General features: G+C 39.6%; 1 protein-coding gene across 3 annotated transcripts in view; it reads left to right on the top strand.

Annotated features, from left to right (window-relative positions):
• The window catches only part of BICD1 (BICD cargo adaptor 1), a 251,591-nt gene that overhangs the window by 177,492 nt on the left and 59,751 nt on the right, over positions 1-14,348 (top strand). For all 3 annotated transcript variants that reach the window (XM_070789827.1, XM_070789826.1, XM_070789828.1), the window contains exon 3: positions 1,193-1,345. In XM_070789827.1, coding sequence (XP_070645928.1) covers positions 1,193-1,345 — 153 coding nt within the window. The remainder of the gene's footprint in view (positions 1-1,192; positions 1,346-14,348) is intronic.

Genomic DNA, 14,348 nt, shown 5'->3' with positions numbered 1-14,348 from the left:
TAGGTCTGTTTGCACAGGTCCATTTTGGCACTGACTCCCAGTCTCTGGCGATGAGTGTTCTCTTCCAGTACAAAGAAGGCACCTTTCCAAGGGAAATTTCATGTCCAGCTTTTATGTAGAAAAGGAGAGGGAAGAGAGCCCTTCCTGAATCTGCTGTCTGTCAAATGCCTTCAGCTCAAAATAATCAATATACCAAAGTGCCATATTTTGGCATTGGAAGATCTGAACTCGTTCAGTGCCCTTTAAAATATTCTGAGAAGTGGTCTGTCAGCTTCACCACATTGTCAGAGAGGCTCATGGCACCTTGATCTGGAGGCAGGGAGTCTGGGAGGGGAAATGCAAAAGTCTGAAGGCAGGAATGAGCTGCCAAGTTCAACATCTTGTGGGAGCAGAAAGAAGTTTCTGTGGCTGAAGCCAGGGTAGCTGGAGCAAGGCAGAATTAGGCCATGTGGCTTTAGTTGGGAGATTTTGAAACTTGTAGAAGGACTCCCCCATCAAAGTTAGGAAAATTGGTGGTTTTATGCATGTGTGCGTGTGTATGTGTGTGTGTGCGTGCACACACACATGTGTGCATGTTCAATCATGTCTGACTCTTTGCAACCCAGTGGACTGTAGACTGCCAGGCTCCTTTCAAGAATACTGGAGTGGGTTGCCATTTCCCATTCCAGGGGATCTTCCCGACCTAAGAATCAAACCATATCTCCTGCATTGACAGGTGGATTCTTTACCACTGTGCCACTTGCGAAGCATATTAATCTATAAATTTCTAAATATATGGTGGCTAAATTTCCATTTTAGTGCATAAAACTACTACTTATTCCTTTTTCTCAAATAAATTATTTTAAATAATTTTATATTTTCCACTAAAGGATGCATGATCATTTCATTGTTCCCTATTATTGGCAAATATTTAAACTTTTCCTATTCTTTGTGTAAGTATGTATGACTGTATTTTTCTTTTTGTTTATGTCTAAGAAAGTATGCTTAAGAATGATTTTAGAATTGCTGGGTTATGTGTATGTGCTTGTAAAGTTTGACAGATTTTAAATTGTTACTCAAAAAAAGATGGTACCAATACCAATTTACACTCCATGTGATATTTTTATTATTATTAACTACCAGGACTTTATCTACACTTATTAAAATCTATTGTAAGAAACTTTTGTATTTACTGTTTATTCTCTTGTTTCAGAACAATGAGATGGGGGAGCTACAAAGAATACGGATGAAGGATGAAATCCGAGAATATAAATTCCGAGAGGCCCGTCTCCTTCAGGACTACACTGAACTAGAGGAGGAAAACATCACGCTGCAGAAACTGGTGTCCACATTAAAACAGAACCAGGTGAGGTTTAAGATTTTTGGTTGCACTCCAAATGGATTCACACCTTCTGAAATCTTAAATCTTCTTCCTTCTTAATCTTAAATCTTAAACCTTCTTAAGTCTCTATACTAAAATTCTGATCTATAAAGGAAATCATATAGGAATATGGGAGACTTTATCAGAAAATAAACTGTTGAAGTTTGCCTCAATCTCCCAACATTAATTATGTGCTGAAATTTCCCAACTCTCCTATTTTAGCTAAAATTTAAAAGGCAAACCTAGAAGTACTATAATTACCAAAAAACTTTATTGGATAGAAAAAATTTACTTTATTCTTTAGTTATATGTTAATTTATTTCTGGAGTAAGCTAAATGTGTTGTAATTAATCTAACCTGACAACTTATTAAAAACCTTATTTTAAACTTATAATACAAGCTTAAAGTTTCCCTGCAATCTATCTCTTTCACTCTCTCTCTCGTAAATTGTTTTCAAACCATGCAAGGAGGGGTATTATGAAACGTAAATCAGTAAGAAAAACATTATAAGAAAAAGAAGATGCCTAAATTCTTTGTTCTGCTGTAACCTGACAAAAAAGATTGCATGTGTACATTTGAATAATTTTGTGAGTAATGAGGCTTAGAAAACGTAATCATTTAATTTTCCTGATCAGTTTGCTTTGTGGTTTGTTATAGCTATTAGTGGGCTTTCCTGGTAGCTCAGACGGTAAAGCGTCTGCCTACAATGTGGGAGACCTGGGTTCAATCCCTGGGTTGGAAAGATCCGCTGGAGAAGGAAATGGCAACCCACTCCAGTATTCTTGCCTGGAAAATCCCATGGACTGAGGAGCCCGGTAGTCTACAGTCCATGGGGTCGCAAAGAGTCAGACACGACTAAGCGAATTTGTATTGTATATGTGTATAGCTATTAGTAATAGCATTCTTGAATCTGTACTTTTAGTAGGATTTATTTATGAGTAAAATTTATAGATAGTTAAGCAAAGATAAGCTGGATTTCAAGGTGTTTTCAAAGGTGGTTTTTCCACCACAGCCCTATTCTGGTCTAAATGTTGTCATAAGCTCTCAGATCAGGTCAACAAACTGCACCAGACACTGTGCTAGGCTGAATTCAGAATCCAAAAGGTAGGATTCTCTGTCAATTCGGAGGTCAGTCCAGATGTATGCTTCCACTTCTCTCCCTTCCCAAGTTAGTATCTCCTTCTAAAACTGATCCATGGGGTCTATGTTTGCAGTTTCAACCAACCACAGATTGAAATTTTTCTTTAAAAAAAAAAAAGAAAGAAATTCCAGAAAATTCCAAAAAGCAAAACTTGAATTTGCCTCACACTGCCAGGTACATAGCATTTATATTGTATTAGGTATTTTTAAATAGTCTAGAATTGATTTAAAGATGTGTCAGTGTGCATAGGTCATATGCAAATCCTGTGACTGCTTTATCTAAGGGATTTGAGCAGCCACAGAATTTGGTATCTGTGGGAGCTCCTGGAACCAATACCCTATGGATACTGAGGGACAATGGTGTGGTTTTGATAGATATAAAGATGAAGAGGGGAATGGTAAAATCCAGAAGGAAAAAAAAAAAATCCATGTATTGACACAATTGAAATCTGATTTCCCATCATTGCCACTTTCCCCTAATGTTGGGGAGCAAGATGTCTACTAAGGAGTGCAGAGGGTGGTTCTAGACCATTAAAAAAGAGTTACCTGTATATTCCATGTGTTTTTACCTCATTCCTTTCCCTTTAAGCACTGAATCATTGTGTGTGCTGAGGCTGGCAGTACTTGAGGTCCCAGGTCTTGATTTGGCTGAGGTCAGTAAGCTCACAGTGGAGAAAATTAGAAAATTTAAAAAAAAAAAAAAATGTTTTTCAGAAATGTCTTAAAATAAGAAAGGTATTTTTTGTTGTTTTGGTTTTTTGTTACTGATGAAGAATGTAGAGGACTTGAAGTGCAAAGAAAGTGGTCATTTCCCCTGATCCCCAAAGCCCTCACAGCTCTCTGCAGGGGCGGGAGTGTGAGAGCACCCATCTGCACTGTAGGGAACCCATCACTGCACGTGGTAGACTGATGTCCTCAGGAGGTTAATTTAGGCCAGTATTAGGTATTCTTGAAAGACTGCCAAGGTATCCTGTGAGGATTCATTAGCCCAGATGCTGTTTCTATAGGAATTTGTACTACGAGTCTGGCTGATTACTGTTTACTGTTTACTCATGCCCTCCCATGAGTAATTGAAACATGGAAATCAAATGCTTAACTCAGAAGTTGGAAAAAAAAAAAACAGGAAAATATTTGCATCTTTTAAATTTTATTTTCTAGATATAATATGGTAATTTTCCCAGTTAAGTGTTGAATTAATTAATTTAAAATCATTTTCCATGCAAAAGGTCATTCTGGCTTATTTAACAAGTGAGAGCACTGTAGTACCACATGTTTCTCCTAATTAACAAAACGCTGATTTTGTTTTTTTTCTTCCTATTGGCCTTTACTTACAGAATTTAGCATTCAAATACATAACAATGGCTGGCTTTCACTTTCAGAATTGGTCTGAATGTTGCTTTGTACCGAAGTTTCCTATACACAATATACTCCTCCAGCCTGGTTTGAGGTTTCCCTAAATAGCAAAGCTGCTAGGATTGTGAAGTGTTTAGTTCTAAGAACTAAACAATCAATAGATTATTTTCTAAATAGTTATTTAAATAGCACTTCTTACTCCCTATGTAGCTTCCATATTTTATAGTCTGTTTCTAGCTCTCTTCATTACAACATAACACCTAAAACAGGGCCTGGTCCGTAGTTGCTGCTGCTGCTAAGTCGCTTTAGTCGTGTCCAACTCTGTGCTGCTGCTAAGTCGCTTTAGTCGTGTCCAACTCTGTGCGACCCCATAGACGGCAGCTCACCAGGATCCCCCGTCCCTGGGATTCTCCAGGCAAGAACACTAGAGTGGGTTGCCATTTCCTTCTCCAATGCATGAAAGTAAAAAGCGAAAGTGAAGTCGCTTAGTCCTTAGCGACCCCATGGACTGCAGCCTACCAGGCTCCTCCATCCATGGATTTTCCAGGCAAGAGTACTGGAGTGGGGTGCCATTGCCTTCTCTGACAGTAGGCATTAAATAATTGTTAAAGAATAAGTAAATTTTTTTTCTTTATCTTACATCCACAAGTCAGCTTAGAGAGGAAACTAAAATTTAAGATTGTTGTTATTAACCATGTCAATTTTTATTTGTGATCCTAATTATGAAGTATAGGAACACCAAAGAGTTGACTCTGAAAACTTTAGCCACATTCCTCACATTTGGGTCTATGTCCCAAATAGCTCAGTTGGTAAAGAATCCGCCTGCAATGCAGGAAACCCTGGTTCAATTCCTGGATTGGGAAGGTCTGCTGGAGAAGGGATAGGTTACCCACTCCTGTATTCTTGGGCTTCCCTTGTGGCTCAGCTGGTAAAGAATCCACCTGCAATGCAGGATACCTGGGTTCGATCCCTGGGTTGGGAAGATCACCTGGAGAATTCCTTGGATAGTCCATGGGGTTGCAAAGAGTTGGACATGACTGAGCAACTTTCACTTCACTTTGTCTGAAATAAAACCAGACCTTGCTTTATATTAAATATGCTTTATACCTTTATACTTTTCAAACCCAAATATCTGAAAGTGCAATAAGCAGAAGTCATATGAAGGTATCAATTGTCATTTCCCCAACAAACCATCAGAAAAATTCATTGATTATAAAAAAAAAAGCTGATAATTAGACCTCTTGCAGTAAGATATCACCTCAATAGAGATTTAGCAGAATCTCAAAATGAGGTGTCCAGGGGAAGGATGTTCGTATGATTTGAGGATCTGACCTGGTGGCTCTTGCATGGTGGGAAAGTGGTTGGGATAGACAGAGTTTATGACATAATAGCTTTGAGTAGGGAGGTACAACAAAGTGAGGGTCTTGATTCGCGTCTTGAGGAAGCTGTTTTAGTTGAGTGTTATCTTCCAGGAGCATATTGTCACTCAAGTAGCTAGTTTTATATGCCTCGTCCCAGTATCGGTTAACATAGAGGAAAGACTAACATGGAACAGGAAATCATATTCAATTCTTAGAGATGTGATGGTAGGAGAGAGAAATAATAAATTCCATGTCCCTCATGTCTCACATACTGAACTAAGGCACTCAATATTTATTGTTTGAGCACTGACAACTATAGTTTTCAATTAACAAGTTAATCATATTTTTATTATGAAGAATATTTCCTCTAGGGATATTTTTCTATATTAAGTAATTATGTCATAAGAGACCCTGGGATCAATTCAGTTTGATTTCATTTAACCAATATGTCAGATGTAGCTTTCTATGAAGCCATATTTTTTAATTTATTTTACTTTATCTTTAATTGGAGGATAATTGCTTTACAATGTTGTGTTGGATTCTGCCATACAACAATGCGAATCGGCCACAACTATGCATACATCCCCTCCATCCTGAGCCTCCCGCTCACTCTAGCCCCCATCCCACTCCCTTAGGTCGTCACAGAGCAAGGCTGAGCTCCCTGTGTTTTACAGCAACTTCCCACTATCTCTTTTACACATGGCAATATATATAGTTCAATGTTATGCTCTCAATTCCTTCCACCCTCTTCTTCCCCCACTATGTCCACAAGTCCATTTTCTACATCTGTGTCTCTGTTCCTGCCCTGCAAATAGTTTCATCAGTACCATTTTTCTAGATTCCATATTGTTGTTGTTGTTGTTCAGTCACTAAGTTGTGTCCGACTCTTTGCAACCCTATGGACTGCAGCACGAGAGGCTTCCTGTTCTTCACTATCTCCCGGAGTTTGCTCTAATTCATGTCCATATAGTCAGTGATGCTATTTAACCATCTATCTCATCCTTTGTCGCCCTCTTCTCCTTTTGCCTTCAATCTCTCCCACCATCAGGGTCTTTTCAAATGAGTCCCCTCTTCCCATCAGGTGGCCAGAGTATTGGAACTTCAGCTTTAGCATCAGTCCTTTCTATGAATAGTTAGAGTTGATTTCCTTTACTGGTTTGAGCTCCTTGCAGTGCAATAGACTATCAAGAGTCTTCTCCAGTACCACAATTGAAAATAATAAATACTTCAGCCCTCTCTTTATGGTCCAACTCTCACATCCATACATGACTACTAGGAAAATCATAGCTTTGACTATATGGATCTGTGTCAGCAAAGTGATGTCTTCGCTTTTTAATACGCCGTCTGGGTTTGTTGTAGTTTTATTCCAAAGAGCAAACGTCTTTAAATTTCTTGGCTGCAGTCACCATCCTCAGTGATTTTGGAGTCTAGGAAAATAAAATCTGCCACTGCTTCCACTTTTTCCACTTCTGTTTGCCATGAAGTGATGGGACCAGATGCCGTGATCTTAGTTTTTTGAATATTGAGATTAAGCTAGATTTTTCACTCTCCCTTTTCACCCTCATCATGAAGCTCTGTAATTCCTCTTCACTTTCTGCAATTGAAGTAGTATCATCTGCATTTCTGAGGTTGTTGATACTCCTCCCAGCAATCTTGTATCCAGCTTGTGATTCATCCAGCTGGCATTTCGCATGATGTAATCTGCATAGAAGTTAAATAAGCAGGGTGACAATATACAGCCTTGACATACTCCTTTCCCAACTTGGAACCAGTCCGTTGTTCCCTGTCCAGTTCTAGCCGTTGACTCTTGACCTGCATATTGGTTTCTCATGAGACAGGTAAGGTGGTCTGGTATTCCTATCCCTTTAAGAATTTTCCACGGTTTATTGTGATCCACACAGTCAAAGGCTTTAGCATAGTCAATGAAACAGAAGTATGTGTTTTTTTTTTTTTTTAATTCTCTTGCTTTTTATATCATCCAGTGGATGTTGGCAGTTTGTTCTCCGGTTCTGCTGCCTTTTCTAAATCCAACTTGTATATCTGGAAGTTCTTAGTTCACATACTTTTGAAGCCTTGCTAGAAGAATTTTGAGCATTACCTTGCTAGCATGTGAAATAAGCACAGTTGTATGGTAGTTTGAATATTATTTGGCATTGCCTTTCTTTGGGATTAGAATGAAAACTGACCTTTTCCAATACTCTGGCCATTGCTGAGTTTTCCAAATGTGCTGGCATATTGAGTGCAGCCCTTTAACAGCATTATCCTTTAGGATTTGAAATAGCTCAGCTGGAATTCCATCACCTCCACTAGCTTTATTTGTAGTAATGCTTCCTAATGCCCACTTGACTTCACACTCCAGTATGTCTCCTAGGTGAGTGACCACACCATCATGGTTATCCAGTTCATTAAGACCATTTTTGTACAATTCTGTGTATTCTTACCACCTCTTCTTAATCTCGTCTGCTTTCTGTTAGATCCTTGCTGTTTCTGTCCTTTATTATGCCTATCTTTGAAAGAAATGTTCCCTTGAATCTATAATTTTCTTTAAGTGATTACTAGTCTTTCCCATTCTATTGTTTTCCTCTATTTCTTTGCATTGTTCATTTAAGGAGACTTTCTTATCTCTCCTTGCTATTCTCTGGAACTCTGCATTTAGTTGGGTAAATCTTTCCCTTTCTCCCTTGCTTTTCATTTCTCTTCTTCTCAGCTATTTGTAAGGCCTCCTCAGACAACCATCTTGCCTTGTTGCATTTCTTTTTCTTGGCAATGGTTTTGATCATTGCCTCCTATACAGAGTTACTGACCTCTGTTCATAGGTCTTCAGGCACTCTCTCTATCAGATCTAATTCCTTGAATCTATTTGTCACTTCCACTGTGTAATCATAAGGGATTTGATTTAGGTCATGCTTGAATGGCCTACTGGTTTTCCCTACTTTCTTCAATTTAAGTCTGTACTTTGCAATGAGAAGCTCAAGTGATCTGAGCCATAGTCAGCTCCAGGTCTTGTTTTTGCTGGCTGTATAGAGCTTTTCCATCTTCAGTTGCAAAGTATATAACCCATCTGATTTCAGTATTGACCGTCTGGTGATGTCCATGTGTAGAGTCATCTCTTGTGTTGCTGGAAGAGGGTGTCTGCTGTGACCAGTGTGTTCTCCTGGAAAAGATTTTGTAACCTTTGCCCTGCTACATTTTTTACTCCAAGGCCAAACTTGCCTGTTAGTCCAGTTATCTCTTGGCTTCCTACTTTTGCATTCCAATTCCCTGATGAAAAGGACGTTTTTGTTTTTGTTTGTGTGTGTATTAGTTCTAGGTCTTGTAGGTCTTCATAGACTCTTTAACTTCAGCTTCTTTGGCATTAGTGGTGGGGGCATAGGCTTGGATTACTGTGATGTTGAATGGTTTGCCCTGAAAGGAAGTCAAGATCATTCTGTCATTGTTGAGACTGCACCCAGTTACTGCATTTCAGACTCTTGTTGACCATGATGGCTACTCCATTTCTTCTAAGGGATTCTTGCCCACAGTAGTAGATATTATGGTCATCTGAATTAAATTCATCCATTCCATTCCATTGTAGTTCACTGATTCATTTGTATAATGTCGATCTTCACTCTTGCCATCTCCTGTTTGACCACATCCAGTTTACCTTGATTCATGGACCTAACATTCCAGGCTCCTGTGCAGTGTTGTTATTTCCAGCACTGGCTTTACTTTCACCACCAGACACATCCACAACTCAGTGTTGTTTCCACTTTGGCTCAGCCTCTTCATTCTTTCTGGAGCTATTTCTCTGCTCTTCCCCAGTAGCATATTGGACACCTATGACCTGGCAGGTTCATCTTTCAGTGTCATATCTTTTTGCCTTTTCATACTGTTCATGGGGTTCTTAAGGCAAGAATACTGAAGTGGTTTGCCATTCCCTTCTTCAGTGGACCACATTTTGTCAGACCATGACCCATCTCAGACTCTCCACCAGACCTGTCCCTCTTGGGTTGCTCTATACTACATGGCTCATAGCTTCATTGAGTTACACAAGGCTGTGATCCATGTGATCATTTTGGTTAGTTTTCTGTGATGGTAGTTTTCACTCTGTAGGCCATGAGATTGTAGTTCTTGCTTCTTCTGTCTGCCTTCGGATGGATGAGGATAAGAGGCTTGTGCAAGCTTCCTGATGGGAGGGACTGGCTGTGTTCCATGGGGAAAACTGAGTCTTGCTCTGGTGGGCTGGGCCATGCTCAGTAAATCTTTAATTCAATTTTCTGTTGATGAGTGGAGCTGTGCTCCCTCCTTGTTAGTTGTTTGTCCTGAAGCAGCCCAGTCCTGGAGTCTGCAGACTCTATGGTAAGGCTAATGATGACCTCCTCCAAGAGATGCCAAGATGTGCCTTCATGGACTGCTGCTGCGAGTGCCCCTGACCCCACGGCAGGCCACTGTTGACCTATACCTCCACAGAAGACCCCCAAACACTCACAGGCAAGTCTGACTCGGTCTCTTGTGGGGTCATTGCTCCTTTCCCTTGGGTCCTGGTGCACACAAGGTTTTGTTTGTGCCCTCCAAGAATCTCCATTTCCCATAGTCCTGTGGAAATTCTGTAATCAAATCCCTCTGACCTTCAAAGTCAAATTCCCTTGGGATTACCAGTCCTTTTGCCAGATCCCCAAGTTGGGAAGTCTGATGTGGGGCCTAGAACCTTTGCAACAGTGCAAGAAACTTCTCTGATATGATTGTTCTCCAGTTTGTGGGTTGCCCAGCCAGCAGCTCCATGTTAGGGCTGCAAGCTCTATGGTAGGGCTAAGGGCAACCTCCTCCAAGAAGATTTAGGCCACATGCCATGCCTACTAGGACTGCTGCTACCAGTGCCTCTGTTCCTGCAGCCAGCCACTGCTGACCCATGCCTCCACAGGAGACCCTCAGACATTCACAAGCAGGTCTGACTCAGTCTCTTGTGGGGATCACTGTTCCTTTTTCCTGGATCCTGGTGTGCACAAGGTTTTGTTTGTACCCTATAAGAGTCTCTGACAGGTATGAGTTTTGATTTTAACATGATTGCACCCCTTCTACTATCTTGTTGCAGCTTCTTCTTTGTCCTTGGATGTAGGGTATCTTTTTGGTAGGTGTCAACATCCTCCTGGCGATGGTTGTTCAGCAGCTAGTTGCAATTTTGGTGTTCTCACAGGAGAAGATGAACGCACATCCCTCTACTCCACCACCTGAACTGAAAAGCACAAACTTCTCCCCCAGGGCATCCGAGTTCAGAAGAGAGGTTTACAGGGAGAATATCCTCCTCACCATGAATCTTGGAGGGTACTCAGTAAGTGTGGGGTCCTGGCACTGACTGCTCCCACCCTCGCCTTTGGACTTTGGCCCCTTTTTGTTTGTTTATTTGGGTTGTTTGTTTTTCTGATATTAAACTTTGTGAGTTGCTTGTATATTTTGGAAATTAATCGTTTGTCAGTTGCTTCATTTGCAATTATTTTCTCCCATTCTGAGGGTTGTTTTCTCATCTTGTTTATAGTTTCCTTTGCTATGCAAAAGATTTTACATTTAATTAGGCCCCATTTGTTTAGTTTAGTTTAGTTTTGTTTTTTTCATTAATCTAGGAGATGAGTCAAAGAGGACCTTGCTGTGATTTATGTCAAAGAATGTTTTGCCTTTTTTCTCTAAGAGTTTTTAGTTTCTGGCCTTACATTTAGGTCTTTAATCCATTTTGAGTTTATTTTTATGCATAGTGTTAGAAAGTGTTCTAATTTCATTCTTTTACACATAGCTGTAAAAGAATTTTACAGTTTTTCCAGTGCCACTTATTGAAGAGAGCCTGTCTTTTCTCCATTGTATATTCTTGCCTCCGTTGTCAACAATAAGCTGCCCATAAGTGCATCAGCTTATCTTTGGGCTTTCAGTCTTGTTCCATTGATCTATATTTTGTTTTTGTGTCAGTACCATACTGTCTTGATGATGGTAGCTTTATAGTATAGTCTGAGGTCAGGAAGGTAGATTCCTCCAGCTGCATTTTTCTTTCTCAAGATTGCTTTGGCTATTCAGGGTCTTTTGTGTTTCCAAACAAACTGTAAAATTTTTTTTTCTAGTTCTGTGAAAAATGCTATTAGTAATTTGATAGAGATTGCACTGAATCTGTAGAAGGCTTTGGGTAGTATAGTTATTTTCACAATATTGATTCTTCCAATCCAAGAGTATGATATATCTCTCTCTGTGCCATCTTTATTTCTTTCATCATTGTGTTATAGTTTTCTGCATGTAGGTTTTTTTTTTCCTTAGGTAGATTTATGCCTAGGTATTTTATTTTCTTCTTTTGTTGAAATGGTGAATGGGTTGTTTCTTTAATTTCTCTTTCTGATTTTTCATTGTTAGTGCATAGTAATTCAAAGAATTTCCGTTAATTTTGTATCCTGCAGCTTTACTAAATTCATTGATTAGCTCTAAGATCATGGCATCTGGTCACATCACTTCATGGCAAATAGATGGGGAAACAATGGAAACAGTGACAGACTTTATTTTGGGGGGCTCCAAAATCACTGCAGATGGTGACTGCAGCTATGAAATTAAAAGATGCTTGCTCCTTGGAAGAAAGGTTATGACCAACTTAGACAGCATGTTAAAAAACAGAGACATTACTCTGCCAGCAAAGGTCCATCTAGTCAAAGCTATGGTTTTTCCAGTAGTCATGTATAGATGTGAGAGTTGGACTATAAAGAAAGCTGAGCACTGAAGAATTGATGCTTTTAAACTGTGGTACTGGAGAGCACTCTTGAGAGTCCCTTGGACAGCAAGGAGATCCAACCTGTCCATCCTAAAGAAAATCAGTCCTGAATATTATTGAAAAGACTGATGCTGAAGCTGAGACTCCAATACTTTGGCCACCTGATGCAAAGGACTGACTGTTGGAAAAGACCTTGATGCTGGGAAAGATTGAAGGCAGGAGGAGAAGGGGATGACAGAGGATGAGATGGTTGAATGGCATCACCGACTAAATGGACTTGAGTTTGAGTAAATTCCAGGAGTTGGTGATGGACAGGGAGGCCTGGTGTGCTGCAGTCCATGGGGTCGCAAAGAGTCAGACACGACTGAGCAACTGAACAGTGAGAGTTTTACTTCTTCTTTTCCAATCTGGATTCCTTTAATTTCTTTTTCTTCTCTGATTGCCATGGCTAGGACTTCCAAAACTATGTTGTGTAATAGTTGCAAGAGTGGGCACCCTTGTCTTATTCCTGATCTTAGAGGAAATGCTTTCACTTTTTCACCACTGAGAATGTTTGCTGTGGGTTTGTCATACAGAAGCCATGTACTTTTTTGAGGACAAAAAACATTGTTACTGGCTCAAAGAGCTTAGGGTCCCATGTAATTGAAGAGTAAAGCTATCTGTTAGTCTTAGCAATACAGGTTGAAATTAAGATCTTCACAATTCCCAAATAAAACCCAAAAGGAAAACAAAAAGAAAACAAAAGATCTTTAGAGTTCCTAAACTCTGAAAAGATTACAGTGTTAAATGCTGTCTCCAACCCTCACATAGTTAAAAATAGAATTACTAAACTATGAAGCTGTTGTAAGGAAATGCAACTAAGTATTGATTTTTATAATGGTGACTACTTTGATGCTGTCTTCAAAATGTCAATTACCGATTTTTAAGTGCCTTCCCATTCTATTTCTGGTGCTTCCACTTTGCTGTGATTCTAATCCTATGATGCAGCCTTGCTATAATGGTAGAAGAATAGAGTGATTTGTTTGCCTGAGTGGGTCAACAAAGACTTCAGTTAGTATCAGAGTCTTGATTTGGGTCTTGAAGAATGAATAAGAGTTTTCAGGAATACTGTCTTTGCCTAGGCAGAGAAACATGAAACAGCTGGGTAAATAGAAGCACAAACCACATTTGAGTGAGTATGAGTGAAGCTGACCAGATAGAAAGAGATCAAGTCGTAAGGAAGTCTGCTATCAATTAAGTAAAAGTTACAGAATAAAAAAATCTACAATACAAACTAAATCAATGTCTTACTTCATTAATTAATGTCTTCTTTCCTTCCTCCTGTAGACCAGGAGTCAGCAAAATTTTTCTATAAAGGGTTAGGTAGCAAATATGTTAGGTTTTACAAGCCATATAGTCTTTCTTGCAACTACCCTACTCTGCTGTTCTGGTGTGAAAAGCAGCCATAGACAATATAAAAATAAAATAATGTGACTATATTCCAATAAAATTTGCTTATAAAAATAGGCTGTGAGCTGGATTTAGTCCAGAGGACACAGTAATATTTGAAAATGCTTGGTCTAAGACATCAGTCTATCAAGGATTACAGGATAAAATTTCTGCATTGCCAACTAAATTAATATCTGCAAATGTAAGCTATCACATAATCTGAGGCCAGTCAGAAGATTGCTTGAAATACTGGGAGAGACTGGCAAGCCAGTATCCCAATTTGTCCAGGGATAGAAAAGGTAAAGATCAGGAGGAAAATGATTCTATAGTATCTAAGGCCTGGAAGAAACCGTGGTACAAGGAAACAGACTCTGTTATACTAAGAAAATTTTATGATTTGACTCTTTTAAGTGATTCTATCATGGACCTGTGAATTTCCACAGGTCACCACCACTGTCTGAGTGAGTGGTGGTGAGTGCTGACTATTCATCAATATCCATTGTTTCCTTCTTCCAATATATTACCCAATTTTTAACTGGGCACAAGGCTACTGAGAGTGAAGACTACATTCTTCACCGTCTTTGCAACTGGTACTAGCCAATGGGATGTGAAAAGAAATGATATGGCCAACTTTGAGACAGGTCTTTAAAGAGACAGGAGGTGTACCCTTATTTTGTCCCACTTCTTGGAACATGATCAAGAAGTCAAGCAACCCTAGATCATGTAGACTAGTGTAGGAGGCAGTGCAATAAGATGGGAGGAGTCTGATTCTTGGATGACCTCATTAAACAGAGATTTTATACTGACCCTTGACTGTTTGATGCTGTTCACTCGCTAAGTTGTGTCTGACTCTTTGCAACTCTATGGACTGTAATGCACCAGGCTTCCCTGTCTGTCCCTATCTCCCAGAGTTTCCTCAAACTCATATTCATTGAGTCAATGATGCCATCCAACCATCTTATCCTCTGTTGCCCCGTTCTCCTCTTGGCCT

This window comes from Bos indicus, chromosome 5 (assembly GCF_029378745.1).
Source record: "Bos indicus isolate NIAB-ARS_2022 breed Sahiwal x Tharparkar chromosome 5, NIAB-ARS_B.indTharparkar_mat_pri_1.0, whole genome shotgun sequence".
Classification (NCBI taxonomy): domain Eukaryota; kingdom Metazoa; phylum Chordata; class Mammalia; order Artiodactyla; family Bovidae; genus Bos; species Bos indicus.
This window is presented reverse-complemented; position numbering and strand designations above follow the sequence as displayed.